Source organism: Aythya ferina (assembly GCF_964211825.1).
Source record: "Aythya ferina genome assembly, chromosome: 1".
Classification (NCBI taxonomy): domain Eukaryota; kingdom Metazoa; phylum Chordata; class Aves; order Anseriformes; family Anatidae; genus Aythya; species Aythya ferina.
In genome coordinates this window covers 61,694,232-61,714,517 of record NC_140296.1, presented here as the reverse complement: position 1 = coordinate 61,714,517, position 20,286 = coordinate 61,694,232, and the positions used below count along the sequence as shown (strand labels likewise).

Below are 20,286 nucleotides of genomic sequence, written 5' to 3'. Positions count from 1 at the left end.
AAGGAAGGACATGACTGTGTAGAAACAGTGGCACAGACAAAGCTGATAATGTTTTTAAAGCCAATGCGCAGCAGGAACACCTTGTGAAGGGAACGGGCAATGACCAGCGGGGGACCAAAAGCTTCTTCATGAAGTGCAAGTCAGTTGTCTGTGTGTATATCCTCTTCTGCATGAACATACAGTATTTCCAGAAATGCTCTGTACTCCTCTTCTACTGTGAAAATCCATTAGTAGTTAAATTGTTGTACTCCTTGTGTAATATATCAAGGAGATTTGTAATCTGTGAGCAAAGGCAGCAAACGAATAGATAAGAATAAGCTGTGATAATGTCACTGTAGGTTTCTTTGGGCTGTTTGTTTGTTTGTTAGATTGAATGATTGTTTTTTACCTTTTAGGCTGAGCAGAGAGTAAGATAAAAGAGAAATACATGAGACTGCCCTTTCTCTCCATACCTATACGGTGCCAGGGTTGTGTGCCACATCTTTTCAGTTAATATTGTTTACTGCAGATTAAAGTGGCTGCATATCTGGATACCCTTATCAAACAGCCCTGAGTCCCACAGCTCCAGCCCATAGCCACATCAGTCAGCCTGGCTGAAAGACTCTGAACAGAAGAAGCCCTTGAGCTTTCCAGGGGCAGCTGATGCCATGTTTACCCCTTCTTGTGTTTGCCATGTAAACCAAGCAAATAAACGAGCAGCTTTTGGGACATGCCCTTTTGGGACATTCAAGGAGGCCTGCGCTGAAGGATGCATTACACTCAGCTGTCCCAACCATCTGGCATGCTCCTGTGTGGGCAAAAGGGTACATAATTTCCCCTTGCCAACACAGTTACCAGAGGGCTGCATGTGGCTCCTCTGGCTTCAGGGAGCCCAGCATATCCTCAGGTACCCTAGGTATCTGGGTAAGTGCCAAATAGACTTGACGAAGTTTAAGAAGTACCGTAGCAGCAGCAGGAGCAGGTCTTTGACTGACTGGCCTGGAAGATGTCTAATTTAGGATGAGCTCAGTAGGTCTCCAGGCCCCAATAACTCTAAGGACTTGATCTCCATTCCTTGAAATGGAAGTTTAGGTATGTGGCTCACAGGCAGTTACCTACATTTAACAGCTAAATTTAGAGGTCTACAATCTGGAGCTGAATTACACTCCATATTTCCCGTCACAGCTCATGACCTGGCAAAAATACTCAGCCAGAAGCATCTTCTGAAACTATTTGACCTCCTTTATTTCCACTTTTTCCGCTACTCTGAAACAGTCCTCACACACCTCCACAATTAGGTCATCCTTGTCACTTTGACCTCCAATTCTGAGTCTTTTTACTCACACTGAATAGGCTAAGAGGCTTTGTAACAGACTTTGGAAGCCCAGGAAAAAAAAAAAAAAAAAAAGTCTGTATCTCCAGACTGTGCACACATGAGATGTTCATAGGCTAATGCATCAATAGGCATCCTTTGTATCTTTGAGATCACAGAATTACTGGAGAGTAGTTAACATTATTCTTAGGGTGGGTAAAAGAGCCTGAGAGGCCTTCTGCCCTCAAGAAAATTACTGGTGAGTTCTGGCTCAACAGGACAAAAACCAGGGAGGGAGAAGGGCACAGAAACAGGGCACCTCTGAAGAGGGTTAGAGGAAGCACATGCAGAAAGCATGCACTTGGCAGAAGAACTAATAACCTCAAGCATCTGTTAAACCTGATAAACAGTATTTTTTCTCCCATCCAATATTTACCAGAATGATAATACTCTTCAGTGGTTTTTATCTGGAAATAACGTGATGCTTTTGAAAGGTGACTGTGTCACTTGTGTCATCGCGATGAATTGCAACGGGTCAGCAGCTTTAATTAGCACAGGAATGGGAGGAAAGACCTGAGGTCTCAAACTTGACCCACAGGTATCAGGAGTGGAGTTAGGCCCAAACCGATGGCTCTCATTTTTTCCTCAGTGAATTTGATAAAGCTGCTTCTGAACCTGATAACCACCGGGTGGATTAAGACTGTGTGCACAGCTGCAAATGAAAGGCATCAGATTTTATCTCAAAAGAATAGCATTCAGTTTGCTGATTTTCCTAACTGCAAACTCCCATCTGCTGTGAAGCATTACAAAAGACCTCTCACAGGAAACAAACAAACAAACAAAAAGCAAAACACAAGGGTGATTAATTTTTCTTTCCAGTGCTTTCCCTCCCCACCCCATAGTTTCTTTGTAGAGACAGTTCTGAATGCCTGAACAGAACGGGCAGCCTGTTAAAGTCCTTTTTAGGTTGTTGCAACCTTATAAAATCAGGCTGTTTCAGTTGCCAGAATAGATGCAGAACCAGTTACCAGAGGCTGCCGGGAGGTGACTTTTTGTCTGTGCAAGGGGAATCTTTCTGCTTCTTCTGACAGATGAACTGATAAGTGGCTGGATGGGGAATGCGAGCAGCAACGGTGGAAGGCATAAGCTTGCCATACCAATATATCTCAGAGACCAGATGGAATTTTTACTGAGAAAAATGTGTTTTTTATTGCTCCCTGGGAGTGGATCAAATAAGTTCAGCAATAATCTGCTTTCTGTATAATGGGAGGAAGCCTTCATGGCCACTTGGAAAGCAGTGCTTTAAAAGACTTTTTTTACAGCAGGTAACTCACCATCTGACAACTGGGACGAAGGCAGCTTGCAGACTATTTCTTTGGCCCTCTTCTGTGGCCTGCAGAAACGGCCCACCTGTGGCACATGCAGTGTATTGTATGGAAATGCACAGCAGTCCTGTGAAAGTGCGTGAGCCTTGGCGCCCAGCCACAGCACCCGCTGCGCTGCAAGGTGTTCCCTCACATTCAGTGTAGTGCTGGGATCCATTTTCCAAAGGATACATAAATGAAAAAAAATATATATATCCAAAAGAAATACAAATGCAGAACAGGGAACCAATTGTGCACTGCAGTGAGGCAGCAGTACTCAGCAGAAAAAAAGGAGAGGGTGGGGATGCAAAAGTTAGGAGCTCTAGACAGAGGAAGTGGGATGTGTAATTAAAGAAGGAAGAAGGTAAGAGGTCTTGGGGGCCTTGTTTGCAGAGTGGGGGGACCTGAAAAGGGCTTTTAGCCCTCTTCCTTTTTAAGGAGAAGAGAGTGGGTTTGAAGAGATGTATTAAGTGTGATAGGAGTTCACCTGACATTGCAGACTGAAGATGATAAATGATGGTATTGGCAATTATTTGAGCTCTGCATCCCTAGCTGAGATCTAGCCTCAGCATCCCAAGACATTCTGACCATTACCACCTGTTTTTTGCTGCATGCACCCCATGTTTTCCTGCCATCAGAGTCCTGCCTTGGTGGATTTTGGTTAAGCGTGGGCTGTTTATGCTGTACTCCTTGCAGCTGGAGCCATTTCTTGCATGGGGAGAGTCTGACCAGAAGGCCAAAGTGGACAGCCTCAGTGTGTGGCAGGAGAAGCTGGAGCCAGCTGGCAGCATGGCCAGCGAGGGAAAGGGCTGAGTGGGCAGGCACACGGGGAGAGGAAAGGCTCTGGAGCTGGGCAACACCATGGGGTGGCCTCAGGCAGCAAGATTTCATGCAGAGACCTCTCCCCTTTACTTACTGAGAGCAAAAATAAAATTAATAATCTTATTTCAACCTGTGATCAAGGCCAATTTTGGTGGAAAGCATTTAAAGACAGTGGGAGAGCACAATGCAGGGAGGGTAGTTGGTAAGGAGTGATGACCCTGGAATGGGGCACGGGCTTTGTGAGCTGCCTGATCACTTCTAATGTGAACCCAGAGGCGGCAGCAGCAGCTCACAGGCTGAGCAGCTACCCACCTCCCTTCCTCTCCAGCCACACATCAGCTTTCTGGACACCTGACGTTTGTCAGCCCTAGTTCTGGGGAACCATCTTTCAACACTCTCCTTCCCACATTTACACACAAAATTTCTGCCCCTCCTGGTCTTTGCTGTACCCTCATTATCTACTCTTTGTGCAAATGTACTAGCAGAAAAGCACTGTTCACTGACACAGTACACCTTCCTAGGAAAGGCGTTAATGGTAGTGAAGGGCAGAAAATGGAAATGTGTTTTTGAAAAGTTGATTTTACTTCACAGGAAGGGATGTGTGGAAAAGCATTGGCCAAATGAAGTAATTTAAAATTTCCATAGGTTAATTGGGGCTCATCTGTCAGAAACAGGTACTGTTTTAATTATCATGACAGATCTAAAGTAATAAAATTCCCCTCCTATCCCAACTTCCTAATACATCTATGGTCATATTTGTACGAAAGTGCTTTATGCTGGGATAGTTATTCCCATATAGCAAGGAAAATCATCGCTCTGATGTGTTGTCTTTATAGCAACAGTTACATGCACCCTACAACTTTCGCCCTATTTTGGCTTTTATTTTTAAATGACCTTCCCTTCCCCCAGTAGGATTAATTATACCAATAAAACTCATAGAGCTGGCCTCAGCATTGAGAAAATGATTTTTTGCTAGCCATGCATTTATACAGCTGTGGCAACTAGAGTGAAATAATACACATCCATATATGCTACCTTTCCAGTAAAGGATGCTGTAATCAAATTCAGGAACACGTGTTAAATTATAATACTTGTATACTGAAGAGAAGACTTACTGAGGACTGGAGTATATTTTTCATGTACGAGATCTCAGGAATATGTAACCTGAAGAGCTTTCATAGGGAGAAAAGAGAACTGCAGCTTTTCCCTTTGAGCAACAAGATTATGCGGAGCTCTAGAAGCAGCTGGAGGCAAAGACATCACCCATGGCATGCAGCAATCTGAGATTGACAACAAATGCAAGGTTTAGGGCATTATGCGGAAAGCTACTACAAAGTCTCCAGAAACACCTGGGGACACCACTAAATTTGATATACTGGATGTGTGAGATGACTAGCAATATATTACAGGGAAAAAAAATGGAAAGCAAGGTACCTGAAAGAGGAACCTTTCAGTGTTCAAATCCCTTTGTGAATATAGCTTGTAGTCTTCTCCTAGCAGTTATGTTCAATGTATACTCTGTGTTTCCCAGGCTGAAGTGAAATGTGTCAGTTAAAGTAAAACCAATTTATACTTTACAAATCTGTCCATCATTTTGAGAATCTGTGTCTCTCTTAAAGGCGCAGAAAACTGCGTTTTGTGCAAGGGGTTTACTTTCCTGTATGTACAATATTCAAGCTAAGCTATCAGGCTCAGTCTGAAGAAGAGATGTTAGGAGGAAATTCTTCACTCAGAGGGTGGTGAGGCACTGGCACAGGTTGCCCAGAGAAGCTGTGGATGCCCCATCCTTGGAGGTGTTCAAAAGCAGGTTGGACAGACAAGGCCCTGAGCAACCTGATCTTAGTGGGAGGTGTCCCTGCCCATGGCAGGGGGGTTGGAACTGGGTGATTTTTAAGGTCTCTTCCAACCCAAACCTACCCTCTTTTAGTTTAAAGCCATTCCCCCTTGTCCTATCACTGCACTCCCTGAAAAAGAGTCCCTCCCCAGCTTTTCTGTAGCCCCCTTTAGGTACTGGAAGGCTGCTGTAAGGTCTCCCTGGAGCCTTCTCTTCTCCAGGCTGAACAACCCCAACTCCCTCATCCTGTCCTCATAGGAGAGGTGCTCCAGGTCGTGACCATCTTCATGGCCCTCCTCTAGACTTGTTCTTACACTCCTGTGCTCTCCTTGTGCTGGGGGCCCCAGAGCTGAACACAGGACCCCAGGTGGGGTCTCACAAAAGAAAGGCGGGGGGGGGGGGAGAATCACCTCCCTTGGCCTGCTGGGCATGCTGCTTTTGATGCAGCCCAGGATACGGTTGGCTTTCTGGGCTGCAGGTGCACATTGACAGCTTCTGCTGCGTCTCCCACTACCCCCAGGTCCTTCTCCTCAGGGCTGCTCTCAATCCGTTCCCTGCCCAGCCTGTATTTGAGTTTGGGATTGTCCCGGCCCCAGTGCAGGACCTTGCACTTGGCCTAGTTGAACTTCATGAGGTTTGCACAGGCCCACATCCTGGCAACAGCAAACACTCAGCAACTTCCATGCCTTAATGGCTGGAGAACAAGCAGTCCAGAGAGCAAGGCATCTCCTGAATCACCCTTCTTTGTTCCTTCTAAACTCTTTAAGTTCCTCATGGCCTCATCAGTAAGAGCCTGATGTTATCACCAACCATGGGGCTTGATCCCCACGGCCACACTCCCACACTGAAGAGCACCACATCGCTGGTCTCCACCTGGACATCAAGCCATTAACCACAGCTCTTTGAGTGGACCATCCAGCCAATTCCTTACCCACTGAGTGGTCCATCCATCAAATCCATGTCTGTCCAATTTAGAGACACGGATGTGGTGCAGGACAGTGTGAAATGCTTCGCACAAGTCCAGGTAGATTATGTCAGTTGCTCAACCCTTATCCACCAATGCTGTAACCCCATGATAGAAGGCTACCAAAATAAACCATTTGCTTTAACTTTTTGGATGTTGCTTAAGAGTCGTGCAACTGTATGTATGCTTGTTTGCACCAGGTATCAGGAACTTGTTTGAATCAGTTGGGTAAGCCCCCAAAAAACATCTTCACTTTTACTGCAGTACATAGGTCATTCATATTTACTGCTCTAAGAAGAAGAAAAAACAGAAATACTCTCTTTACAGTTTCCTTGTTACCTGCTTTTTTCACCATTAACACTTAGTAAAATGAAAAGACCTTACTGTCCACTTTGTATAAAACAAAAAATATCTAGTGATGCACAGGATTCAAAATGTTATCATACTCAATATGTCTAAAAGCAGAAATATCTGTACCACTCATAAAAGTATGAAGAATTACAGAAACTGTAGAGACTAAATTATTACAAACTACTTAATCAAGTGTGAGTAAACTTGTTCCCATTTACAGTTTCCTTTCCACTCTTCAGGCCATGTGGTATTCCTGTTCAGTAAATGTTGCAGGCAAACCAAAGTATGTTGTGTTATAGTAAGTGCTTGTCATGAATTCTTTGCTGCTGTCCTCTCTCCTGAATATAAGAACACACAGAAGTATAGTGGGAATAATTATAGCTTCAGGTTGTCTTATTCAACTAAAAACATTTAGTTTCTTCACAGCCTAGAGAGACATCGAAACTAAGAGAATAAAATTAAACGGTATAAAAATCCATTTTGTCCTGTACTAAGAAAACCACAACATTTGTTGTAAAACATGCTCATTCCACTCACTTTCATGGCAGTAAATTTAACTGATCATAACACCTGCAGAATTGGCCCCTTATTTCTTTATCGTAACACCTGCAGCACTGCTGCCTTCTCTATTACTACTGTCAATTCCAACCCCTCATTTAACTAGGTAAACATTCAGATGAAATAAAACCTTTTGACTTTTCACGTTTTTCATGATGAAAAATGCTTTCACATTCCCATTCCAACAAAAAAAAATATCTTAGGTCATATTTTATGGGCAGCTCCAAGCTACTTACTACTTCTGAGTTCATCCAATCCCTCACTCCACACAAACAATTAAACCTTCTGTTGCAATTATTAACATGGATATGCTTTTCTGACCTAAAGCGGTGATTGCAATACAGGTTGACATTTATTTGAATGGAGAATGCAATCAAAGGATGTTGCAAGCTCTGCTGTTGCCACCTGCTGTCCACGTTCACCTTGGATTGGCTTGGGTAGGCAGGATCACAGGATCCAAATGAATGGCAAGGACTGAGTAGGCACAAAGTGACCTGAAAAAGAAAGCAGTTGTGAATGGAGATTCAGCAGGAGCCTGCAGATGAGAACAATGGTCCAGAGTGATCATGATCTGGGGGTCTCTACATCTAGCTTACAGCCCATATTTCACCTCATCTCTGTATATACATTCTGTTCTCAGCAAGCAACTGCTGTCAGCGACCATGGCCACCTACTACTAAGTAAAACTTCCAATTGCTTGTCTGCTTTGGCAGGAGTAGGAAATTCTCAGGTAGGCCAATGATGTCCAGCTTTTCTTTGCAGTAATAATTCCACTAATGAGAAAGCTATGTTGCAGTGACAGTGCAGCTACAAAAGGGATAAAATGCTGGAACTGAAAGCTGACATCAAGAGCTAGGGGCCAGCAACAGAGAAACCAGCAATGAAGCAAGAAGGATTTTAATCCAAAGTATGAAAGGGAAGTTTGCACAGTCATTCCCTTCCTTCATGTGAGAGATGAACAAGCAGACAAATGGACGGACCTGTCAGAAAAGGGAACTCAGTAAAAAAAAAAAACACACACACAGTATTTACCCAAAGAAATCAGTGCCTCTTGCAGTTGCATTTTCTCTCTGTTGGGCATGTGAACTCTCACCTCATCTACCTTTTATCTTCTGTAGTTCTATAAATGGCTCTTTTTTCCTGCCTCATCCCCCAGTTAAGTAACAGTCCTGATGCTGGGCTCAGAGATGGCACTAGTAATTGTGGATTCACACTGTACAATGTATGGAAATAGCAGCCAGTACAATACGAAAATAATGTAACTAGAGTTAGATGCAGAGCAGTAGAATGTTGGAAGAGTGGCAATACGTTTTGTTCAAAGGTTTTACACTCGTGTTTGCTAATGCACAGTTCAAGTATGGTGAGACTAGATTAGTTGATGTTAAGGGTTGTGTATAACAGCATGAACAAGTTTGGCATATGGGAAGCACATAGTACAACCTTTAGGTTTTCTTCTCCACTTTGAGAATTGGGTCCCAGAAACACCACTGATCCCCCAAAAAATAGTAAGGGTTCTAAAACATCAGAACTTACTCTGCTACGAAGGAAACCAGAGAAGACAGTGAAGAACAACATTACAATTCTATCTCTCTTCTTTTTTTTTTCTTTTTTTTGGGCACAAAACATGTTTTTAGTGGAGCTAGAAATACTTGATGGGATCAAAAAAGACATCTGCATTGTTCGTTTCCCCCTCTTTCCTGGACATTAAATTGGTGCTGGCATTACAGGAAATCTACTTTGCCTTCATTCTTCTAGTTGGAATCAAAATGTGTGTAAGAAACGTGATGTTCAACAGTCTGGTAATTCTTTTGGGGGCTAGAATTCATGTGAAAGCTAAGCATGATCTGCCATTGAACCTATCTTTTAGTTTGTGGTACAGTCAAATAACCAAAGGGTAAAAAGCATTACTTGTGCTTGACTGAATACAAGGCAAGTTTCACTGGCCTGGTATTAGTTTTAAAATCATATCAGATACCGGGACCTATAGAAGAGTTTGTTCAGCAAACAAATTAAAACTTGACAGTGCACTTGTCAGTCATCCAAGTTTCTGCTTCGGTACCTGTGTTACTGTCCGATCTGGATTATTAAAAGCCCAGCTCGTCTGTCTTGCAATTTGCAGACAGCATGGCTTTTTAAAACGATGCCTCCAAAGCTGAAGGGCACAAATCATTTGTTTGGGTTTGGTCCAGGCAAATATAGCAGGTTGTTTGTCCACATCCTGTGTGTAAAGAAAAATTGTAAAAGACAATGTTGTCTGTCTTCATCCTAGCAAAATATTGATCGAGACGTTGACATCTTACTTCTAATTAGGCCAGAAGCTCTTCTGAGCTACTAACAACAGTCTTGCTGGGAATACCCAGAAGCGTAGGGCAGAAATTAGGAATATTTTGAGCTTTAATGTTTCAGGTATCTCGTGCCTAAAAATTTCGGTTTTTCTTGTATTTTGATGTATTGCGCTGACTATGTAGGTGCTGTAGGACCAGAGATGAACACTAGTGGGTATTTCCACCGGCTTGGGCGCGTTTTAAAGAAAATCTTACAAGAACCCTGCTCTAAGATGACGTGTCTGGGATATAGATAGCAACCCCGCCGCGTATCACGCTCCCGAATCGGAGGTTTCCCCGGAAAGCCGGGGGAGATGAGGGTGGCGAGGAGCTTCCCCAGGCTGGCGGCGATGAATAAAAACGGTAATTCCGCTGCGTTTTTCACCGCTGAGGAGACAACCCCGGGCAGCGCCCCGGCCGCCCGCCCTGAGGCAGCCGCCTGCCAGCGGGCCGCGGGCGGCCATTACCGGCGCGGCCACCGCCTCGGCGCGGCCCCGCGCCGCCATTGGCTGCCGCCGGCGGGGGGCAGGATGGCCGCGGGGCGCCGCGGGGAGGCGCGGAGCGGAGCCGGGCAGGGGCGGCCGCGGAGCCCGGCCCTGCCCTGCCCTGCCCGGTGCGGCTCGGCCCCGGCCCCGGCGCGGCGCGGAGGCGGAAGCCGAGCCCATGAGTTGGGTGCGCCGCCTGCCTGCGCGCTCGGCGGTGGGTGGTGGCGGTGGTGGCGGTGGTGGTGGCCCCGCGCTGCGGCGAGGTAAGCGGGGAGCCCCCGGGGGAGGGCGCGGGGCTGCGGTGTCCCCGCAGCGGGTCGGAGCAGGAGGGCACCTGCTGGGATGGGATGGGATGGGGGTGGGCGTAAAATGGGGGTGTGCGTGTGCCCGCGGGCAGCCCGGTGTGCAAGGTGTGCGAGGGGATGGCGTGTGCAAGGGTGGCCGTGCCCGTGTGGGCAGCCGCGCTCCTCTGCGGAGGGAGGGGGAGGAACGGGGGGGAGGAGGAGGAGGAAGGAGGAGGAGGAGGAGGAGGAGGAGGGAGGCGCTGCCATGAGCCGGGCCTCCGAGTGCGGGCAGCGCCGCCGTCCTGCTGCTGCTGCTGCTGCTGCTGCTGCTCCCGGAGGAGCCCGGGGCGGGGGAGCGGCGGCGCTGGGCTGAGCGGGGCGGCGGCGGCTGCGCCTCCTTTCTTCCCTCGTTGTTCTCGGCGGAGGGCGAGCGAGCGAGCGAGCGGCGGGGGAAGGGGGTTTTTATTTTATTTTTTTATTTTTGTATCCCACTCCCACCCCCCTGGAACCCTCCCTCCCTGTTTGCAGGTGACCGCGGCGGCGGCGCCGGGAAAAGTTTGGCGTGCGGGCGGCGGCCCGGGCTGGGATGCGGGTCCCGGGGCTCGGCTCCCCGCCGCTTGCCGGGCCGGGGCTGGTGCAGGCGCCCCCTGGGCGAGCGGCGAGCGGGCGCTGAGCCCCCTCCCTCCTCCTCCTCCTCCTCCCCTCCGTCCCTCCCTCTCCCTGCCTTCCTCTCCCCGGCGCGCGGCCATTGCGGTGACCCCGGCCGGCCGAGGATGATCACCAACACGCGGGGCTTCCTCTGGTCCGACCTGGAGACGCGGGCGCTGCTGGAGATCTGGGGGGAGGCAGACGTGCAGTCGGCGCTGGACGGCAACTTTCGCAACAGCCATGTGTACCGGGACGTGGCGTGCCGCCTGGCCGAGCTGGGCTTCGAGCGCACCCCGGAGCAGTGCCGCATCCGCATCAAGGGCCTCAAGAGGCAGTACTACCAGGCCCGGGACGGGCTGAAGAAGAACGGGCACGCCCGCAAGATCTGCAAGTACTACGACGAGATGGACCGCATCCTCAGCTGCAGGGGGGGCCCCGACGGAGCCCCCGAGCCCCCCGCCGCCCCGCTGCCCGACGGCCCCCAGCCCCTGGGTCCCCACGGCGGGCCGCCCACGCCGGGCACCCCGCACAACAGCCGCGAGGTCGACACGGAGCTGGACGAGGACGGCGAGCTGGAGTCCCCCCGCGACAACTTCACCGAGGACTCCGGCGAGTGCTCGTCCTACGCCGACCACCCCATCAAGGTGGAGTGTCCCCCCTTCGCCATCCCGGTGCCGCCGGGCGACGGTGAGTAGCGGGCGGCCTCCCCTCCGGCCGCTTCTGCCTCGCTCCCGAACCTGCCGCCTCCTCCAGGCCTCCCAAGGGTGCCCGGGAGGGGAGCAGGTGGGAGACGCCGCTGGGATGGAGGCCCCGAGGAGAGGAGGTTTGGCTGGGGTTGAGCAGGGGGAAGCCGACTGGCAGCGGAGGTGAGGCGAGGCGTCAGGGAGCGCCTCTCACCGGAGGATTTTCCCCTTCCCTTCGGCTGACGTGCGGTCCCGCTAAGCGGCATTACGATGATGATGAAGATAATGCCTGGAAAAAATCTGCTTATTGTGGCAGAAACGGGCCAGAGAGCTAGGGGTAGCTTTTACGTAATTAACGGCTTGGGTTGTTTCGGAAAGCCTGCCTCCAAGTTCAGCAGGCTGCTGGCAGACAGGAGAAGTCTTCAGATAAAGCCTGCCCCTTCCCCTCTCCTTCTTTCCCCCCCGGCTCTGTGTGTGTGTCGTGGAGGTGGGGGGGCAGCGTTATTTGTTTGTTTTGAAGCTAGATTAGAGCCGTGTTTTTAATACAAACGTGAACCTGTCCTCAGCAGTTGACATCACTGAGGAATCAGCCAATTGGTTGACGTTTAACCAACCTTCTTTTTACACATAAACCCCATCAAAGGGTTGTTTACACTAATGTCCTTTTGAAATGCAAATCCAGAATGCCAACAGACTGAAACTCAATTTAGATTAATGTAATTACCTGCAATGCACAAATGAGCCTCTACTGTTTAATAGCCTTCACTTAAACCTTTTTACGAGATCAAAAAGACTCCCATTGTTGAAGTTTAGTACTACAACAATTAAAAGATGTCTGCGTGATTTTTGTGCTACCTTTGCGACTTTGTAGAAGCTTGAGGTTTTTTGCTTTGGTACTCTGAAATACAAATATCTGAAATAATTACAGTTCTCACTGAGAAGAATAACAACTTAGTGACACATTAGGTCCACATCTCGCAGGGAGATTTTTTGGGTGCTTTCTTCTTAGTCCTCCAGAAAGATAATTCTCTCTCTTCTTGTTTTAGGCTTTAAAGAAATAAGTGCTCCTACTGTTACTCCACCTCTCAATCAGCCCAAAAGATCAAAAAAACGCCATGCAAATTTAACGTTGGATAAAATGATGGAAAAATTTCTGCAACAGAGCGTGGATACAGAAGAGAAATTTTACAGATACGAAGAGCAGAGGCTCAAAATTGAGGACAAGCGTCGTGAAGCTGAGCATGCTCGAGAGCTCCAGATGTTACAGATGTTGGGACAGATGTTGGCAGGAATTTCTTCTACGGTATCACAAAGGTCACAATCTATACCAGCGAGTCCACCTCAGAGGGCAAACCATCGCTCATATGGGGATAACTTTAATTATAATGCTGTGACAGCAGCACTTTCTCCACCGATAGGTACTTCCTTCTATAGCATAAATAAAAGCTGTGTTTTTTTAAAGGTTCGATGTGAAAGCCCTGTTAGTAAGCAGCTTTTCAAAATAAAAGGTAGTTGGAATTATTTAATACCGTGGTGAAGGTGTCTGTCTGATGTAAAGCGAAATTGTCACTTGCACCATTGTACTGATTATATAACATAGATGCGTTAGTTATAACAAACTCTAATGAGTGAAGTAACACTTCTGAAACCCTGTAAACATCGGGGAGTTCTTTCCACATTCACGTGTCTGTAAAACAAAGTTAGGAGAAGTTTTATATATAAAAGACAAGTAGTACGTTTGCTGAAAAGGATGTGGAAATGGATATGTTGTAGCAGAAATTCTGCTACTATTGAAATTAGCAGCCTAACTCAGTGTGTGAAATTAAGGATATGCATACATTTTTCCAGGGTTGGGAAAAGACTTGAATTTTGCTTACGCTCAAGTAAGCCAAATGTTAAAGTCCAGCTTTAAAATAAATTTCTTTAAATATGTATTCTGAATCCTATCTTTTAATTAAACACCATATTACTGTAGTAGGCGCAGTACAAGATGGAAATACTGGCATGTATTTTTATTCTATACCAGTTCATCTATAAACTCTTTGGGGGCCTGAATTTATTTTAGAGAAGAAGGCAAAGCAAGAACTCTAGACTTGGTGTTTATGCACAGACCTTTTCTTCTGTAACTTACATGTGGCCCAGAAGCTGATAATCAGATATTAGCATTCATTAACAGACTTCTGAGCTCTGTGGTTCTGTGTCATTTTTCTTTATCATAGTCTCTTTGTGTGTGGAGGTAGACTTCATGGGCAGGAGGAAAACGGGTATTCTGTCAGTGCTGAAACCAGAGTCAGCTTGGGACTCAGTGGTTGTAGCCTGCTGTCTTGGAACAAGTCTCGTTCTAATTCTGAAGTTCACACTGCTGGAAAGAGAAATTGTGGTTTGAAAAGAAAAAAACAACACCCAAATCCACAGCATAGAATAATAATCCTGCACATCAGAACATAAAGGGCATGCTCTGATTCTTGAGAGGACCTTGAAACCTTTTCAGTTCTATATTAAATATTCTAGCATTTCCCTGTAAAACTGATCAGGAACTGTGTGTTCAGGCCTGTACAGGTTTAGGCTAGGTGACTCAGTTGTGTTTCTTCTTGATCGGCTAGTTGATCAGTAGCAATACTCTATGTCAAAAGACTTATTGATAAATTACAGCGTGTTTATGGATTTTGTGTTTCAAACACTGCTTTTACTTTTAAAGGAAAGGAAACCTAAAGTGCTTTAGAAAATCTCCAAGGAAGTTATTTGAGGTGCTCAGCTGGGGTGATGGTACCTACAAGGCTTTACCATTGCTTCTAAAATGTTTCTTTTTCTTGCCAAAAGTTGAAGGAGTTTTATCATTTGTATGGGATCGAAACTGCAGTCTAGTTTCTCCTGCTGGATTTCACCATACAGGTTGTACAGCTGTAATACACTGTGCAAAAATGCTTTATGTATATTTAACCATAGTAATGAGAAACTCAGGTTCCTAACCTTTCAAATGGTGAAGGTGAAAGAAAGTGTTTGTAATGTGAAAAATCACGCTTCAGGCAACACATCTTTGAAGAAGTTAGGATTGCAGTTGTTGATAGCTAAATATGCCTTAGTGTTTATGTAGGTAAGTGGGGCTCCACAAAGAATGTCTTTCAGCATGATTCCCTTTTCTTCTTGTTTATTACATAATCACTTTATATTTACAAACGAACAAAAATCAGCAGCAAAGGAACAGAGGAGTTTCTCAAGTCCTCCTAAGGTGTACGATATGGATGTTTAATGTGAGGTTGAAAACCAGTTAATGTACGAGGTGTGATTTAAAGAAATTAATCTGCCCTATTTCCAGAGGAGATGAGTGTTTTGTTTTACTAGGGGTTGCTGCAATGCTACATTGGCCGTAATCCAACACGTGAATATATGTGTGTATATATATATATAAATATTTTTACATCAGTGGAAGCAGAATGCCTGTATTATAGGAGGATTTTAGAAGCAAAAGATAGCAAGGAGTGTTTATTATTATTGAATACTAAAGCATTTTATTGCTGATGATTAGGCTTAGGTTTAGATTTTGTGAAGGATGGAGAAAAAGATGCTTTCTGCTGATAGCGTGCAGATAGAGTTTTCTTGCTTATTACTTTTTTTTTCATTATTATGTCCAAATTTTCTGGCACATCTTTTTCTCTTCTTTCTCCTCCAGTTTTTGGGGTTGAGGGGTGGGATTACTAAATTTTGTGCAAGTGGAAATCAGGACAATTGTGGGAGCTATTTTTTATGTAATTTTCTATAAATATGCAGCAGTTCCTTGAAATACTTCTGGAGATCTGTAAAAAAAAAAAAAAAAAAAAAAAAGAAACATGGATAAAGTGAAGAAGTAAAATATAATGTTTAAATAAACCACTCTTCTCAACAAACTTGTACAGTAAATGAGTTTTGTTGAAATACAGGAGTTTATTCTTTATTTACTGCAATTTATAGTTAAACCGTCATTGATGTAAGTACTGGTCTTCTGTTTTGTCCCGTGATAGGTAAACGTTAATTTGCTTTAGTTGTAATTGCTGATACACTATTTTCTGCTCAATTTTCGTAGTCTTTTGAAACAGTAATTTGAGCATACAGCATTTGGAGTGTATAGCTGTTTTAATACATAGTGTCAAATGTAACCTTGCATCAGAGATCAGTAGTTGCGTTACAGCTCAAACTTGTTTGTGTTATTTTTGTAATGCTTGCTGCATCTAGTGCAATGGATTATAGTTTTGCAGAAAGACTTTGCGTTATGCTTCGTAGCCACCTGCCAAAATGAGAGCAGTGAGTTAGGCCCCGATTCTGCTGAGGTGTGGAAGTCTTTAAGGGGAAGTGAAAATAAGGTAGGGTATAAATATAAAATGTGGTTTGAGCTGTTCTGTGCTTGCTCCGTGTCTGGATGTGCTTAGTCCTTACTGAGTGTACCTATTTCAGTTGAGCTTAATTATGGAAGTGATTTCAGATTGACGATAGTTGAGTTGCAAAATGTACATGTAACTATTTTGGGCTGTTGTTTCTCTCTGTACTTGAGCTCTAAGCTAGGACTGTGAGCAGTGAGAATGTTCGCCGCCTCTGACGCTAAATTCATTTTAAAAAATGATCACCTTCCCTATTTACTTGGTGTTTTAAAGGCTTTGAGGTGGTAACGCTTTTGGTTTTTACAAGTACGTCCATTTGTATATCTTCGAGTGACTTTATTGGTGTTTGAGTACTTAAATGCTCATGTTAGTTTAAAAAAGAACATGTTTTACAGTAAGACTTCTTTCTTTTTCAGTTATAGAGAGAACCTTTTCACTGCACCGAACACACACTCTGAAGGATATGGAGAATATTTTTCAGCTGGTGCGCAACGTTATCCCTCCTCTAACAGGAAAAAGGCATAAAGGTCAAGATGGACGGATAGGCATTGTTGGAGGATGTCAAGAGTAAGTTAAACAGAAATCTGAGCATTGTTTTCAAGAGGTTGTAGATATCACTGCTGCTTCTGGAAGCCATTCAAGCTCACCTTAGGAGAATTTTCTAGAGGGCTTTACTAGTCCATCATTGTGACCGTGCATGCTTATGAAAGAGCTCGTTGCCCTAAGGTTGTGATGCAAAACTTTGGCAGGGAATATGGTTGAAACTTGTGTTGAAATTTGAGTGCGGTTGGTGTCTGTGTCTACCCTCTCAGTCTTTTTTGACTACCCTAACAGTCTTTACTTTCAGTATTAATGTCTTTTCCCATTGCGTGATGAGGTTGTAGAAGTAAATAGACTAAGACAGTGGCACAGCTGATCTTTGTTGTATTTTGGTATCTTGGGAACTGGATCTCTTAAATGAGGAATAGAATGTTGTGTCACTGTGAGCTTTTTATTTTGATGAACTGTAGTGTTTCCTAGATTCTATCAATATCCTGATTTATGATGTTTTGGAGTGCTAGAAATAGAATGTTTCAAAAAAAAATAAATAAATACAATGTATACCAGTTAAATGTTGTACTGACCAAGAAATAAAACCTCTGTTCAGTTTCTTGGTCACTTTCAAAGCACAATGCTTTGCACGAACCACTATACCTTCCTGTTTTCCATTTTCCCCTTTTGAAATAGAGGTGGCATCTTCTGTAAAAGAGATCTGCTGCTGGAGATCTGCCATTAATAAACATTCTATAACGAGCAAACGTGCTATATTATAGCCAGGTTGATTAGCCAGGAGTTAGTTTTCCTGTTGGTCTACTGGACTTAGGTTCTTATCTGGTGGTAGAAGCAGACACCTCTGGAGGATGATTCTGCCCATATCCCTCTTTTCAGTCTTCATAAAGAGAATTCAGGACAACTGTAGTCCCAGTTTAGGTACTTCAGTTCAGCATCTAAAACCAGATGGGATTGATCTAGGTCAAGGATCCCAGACTTGGCTCACAAACAGTGCTCAACTATTGTTTTGTTTGTCTGTCTCTAAACTTTTAAGATGATTGTCTGAGAAGAGTTTGCTTTTTTATGGCATAATCTTTATAAATATTTCTGTGAAAAGATCAGGTGTCCAAGGTGAAATCCTGGCTACTTTCAAATCAAAGCAAGGTTTGAGATTGGCTTCAGTATAGCAGGATTTAGTCTGTCTTTGACAGCAAACAAAAGAGAAAGCTTTGGTTTTTTTTGTTTGTTTGTTTGTTTTTTTGTTTGTTTTTTAATTTACCCTTGAATTTGAGATTTCATTATGGCAGAGTGATTTCCAGATTATCTAACCTCATGAATGTGCTTCCTAACCTAAATTGTATTTCATTCTAGATACACGGGAGCACCATATTTTGCTGCAATTACAGCTCTCAAAGCGGTACGTGTTCTACACCAATCCAAAGTGAACTTTTCATCAGTTATGTTGGCTTAGTGCCATTTTTAAAAAGCATTTGCTCTGTGCTGTACTTGAAATTGGAGTTCTAAAAGGTCTTCTGTTTAACAAAGAAAATTCTTAGTTCTGGATTTGTAGAAATATTTTGTAAGTGTGTGTCACTTGCTGTTTCTTGGAAGTATTTCCTCTGTATAAGGTAAAATTAGAGCTAAGTCAAAAAAAAAATGAAGATTTTAGGGCAGAACTGTTTTATCAGAGGCTCAGATAGGAAATCTGAAAAGTTACTGAAATAGTTTCTCAAATATCTTTAGATGAGTGTTTAAAGTTACATTTTCAGTGTGGCAGTCAGAAATCTTCAGAATTTCTTTCCATACTTGCTAAGTGTGTTGAATGAAGTAACTTTCTTTCAAAACTTAGAGCTTTAAGCTAATAAAATTCTTGGATGCTGTAAGTCTGACCATAGTTGGTTAAATTTAATGTATTTTTTAGTAGTACATTTTATTTACATTATAAGCTCTAGCAGAAGTATTTCCCAATGTTTTTTCTTCCTATAAGTGATTTTAGTGACATATTAACTGGCTAAAAATATATTTACAGCATACTACTGAAATACATTTGTGATTATACAAATATAAACAAGTCATGCTTATATAGTGTATATCTACTTTTCACATACACATATTCTATTTGTGTACCAGCACTTTCAGTACTTCCTTTTCGTTGCATATGTTTATTCCTTCTGAAGGCATGTTTCGATCTTTTCTCCCCTCTTTCCCCCCAAAAGATGCAGTTCCTCAACGATTTAAAAAAATCCTAAAACTGAAATGATATCATTTAATAATCCTATTAAATTGGCATCTTATAAAATGCTAAAGCACTCAGCTTTCTGTTCACTAAGTGCAAATACAGTAGTACACCAGGAGGTCTTCTACTGAAGTTGCGTGGTCGCAGCTCATTACATCTGCATAGGAGGAACCATAGGATCAAATTTAAGAATTGCATAGAAACCTGAAATATTAAACGTGTAGAAGTAAAGCAGAGGAGACACTTCCTTAACCTTGTGAAATTGCAGCATGGAAGACAAATAGCAGACAAGGCTTTCTGGTCACTGCTTACATAATTTTTAAGTGTACTTTGGATTTTTTGAGTTCATAGTGGAAGTTTGAGGCTAAACTCCTCAGCTTTATTTAACTGAAGGGAAGCTGTTGAAACTGTGCCAGCCTTTATCTGCCGTGGATTTGGCCTGTTGAGTAAAAATGGTAGGACTGGAATAGTACTTGTAGATTGTTACAGCTATATTTTGCAAGTATATTACAGTATTACTTTTCCTCTCTAGTGCAGCTTATCTCTTATTCAATTATGTTCTCCTGCCTTTTTTTCCTATTGTACATGTGCTGTTTTAGTCTTTGGTAATCTGAAATGAGAAACGATGCTCAAGCGAGTAAAAGTTCAAGATCTGTGTTTTTGGCCATCCTTTTGTTGAGAAACAGGAAAAAAAAAAAAAAACAAAAAAAAAACCACCACATTTTGGAAGGTAGATGCAAAAAAATTGTATAAATTTTCTCCAAAACATTGCATGGTGTGATAAGCCAAAATAGAAAAAATACAAAAAGTTTGCTTCAACCACCAAGAAGTAGGAATTTGATAGTAGATGAACTATTTACTGAGTAAGCTTTGGAATGACTAAGTTGTTATTAAGTACAGAATTGATGATTCTATTTGGTTTTTGTTTTTTTTCTTTTTTAGGGTGCAGATTTATCCCACGTGTTTTGTACCAAAGATGCAGCAACAGTAATCAAATCATATAGTCCAGAGCTGATTGTTCATCCTGTCCTGTAAGTGACTTACCTTTTTTTTAATGAGTGTATATATATATATAATGAACAAGTATAGATTACTAGTTTGAACATTTCAGTCTGACAGTTGATATCATTAGTTTATGTCATTTCTTTTTCTTAGTTACAGTATGAGTGAGACGGAGAGTACAAAAAAAAGCCTGTTTTTGTCCTTTCATTAAAAACAGATATTTGTTGCAGAACAATCAGTTGAATCAGTTGTTAAGTTTTTCATTACTATCAGAGTACTATCAGTACTATAAAGTAGTATCCGATGTTGCTTTCCACTACTTGCTGACATGTGTTTTGTGATTGTAATGCATTTAAATGTGAGCAGTAGCAAAATCCAGAGCTAAGATTCACTACAAGTCAGCATTTTAGAATCTGCATTTGAAAGACAAATAGAGTATGTTCTCCTGCTTCTTCTGTCCAAAAAATATTTAACAGTAGTGTATATTTCCTCTCATTATTTTGTCTATAGTCTTTTGCTTGACATTACTGGGCAAGAGGGGCAGTTGTTTGCATGTT

The 20,286-nt window shown here is 43.5% G+C and overlaps 1 protein-coding gene across 3 annotated transcripts in view; it reads left to right on the top strand.

Annotated features, from left to right (window-relative positions):
* The first annotated feature begins 9,843 nt into the window (after window positions 1-9,843).
* NAXD (NAD(P)HX dehydratase) overlaps window positions 9,844-20,286 on the top strand; it is a 47,714-nt gene continuing 37,271 nt past the window's right edge. For 2 of the 3 annotated variants that reach the window (XM_084515190.1, XM_084515192.1), the window contains exons 1-6: window positions 9,895-10,256; window positions 10,806-11,612; window positions 12,655-13,026; window positions 16,377-16,527; window positions 17,863-17,908; window positions 19,670-19,758. In XM_084515190.1, coding sequence (XP_084371316.1) covers window positions 10,172-10,256; window positions 10,806-11,612; window positions 12,655-13,026; window positions 16,377-16,527; window positions 17,863-17,908; window positions 19,670-19,758 — 1,550 coding nt within the window. In that variant the 5' untranslated portion in view covers window positions 9,895-10,171. Of the gene's footprint in view, window positions 9,872-9,894; window positions 10,257-10,805; window positions 11,613-12,654; window positions 13,027-16,376; window positions 16,528-17,862; window positions 17,909-19,669; window positions 19,759-20,286 lie in introns of those variants that run through there. The other variant, XM_084515191.1, reaches the window with a different exon arrangement.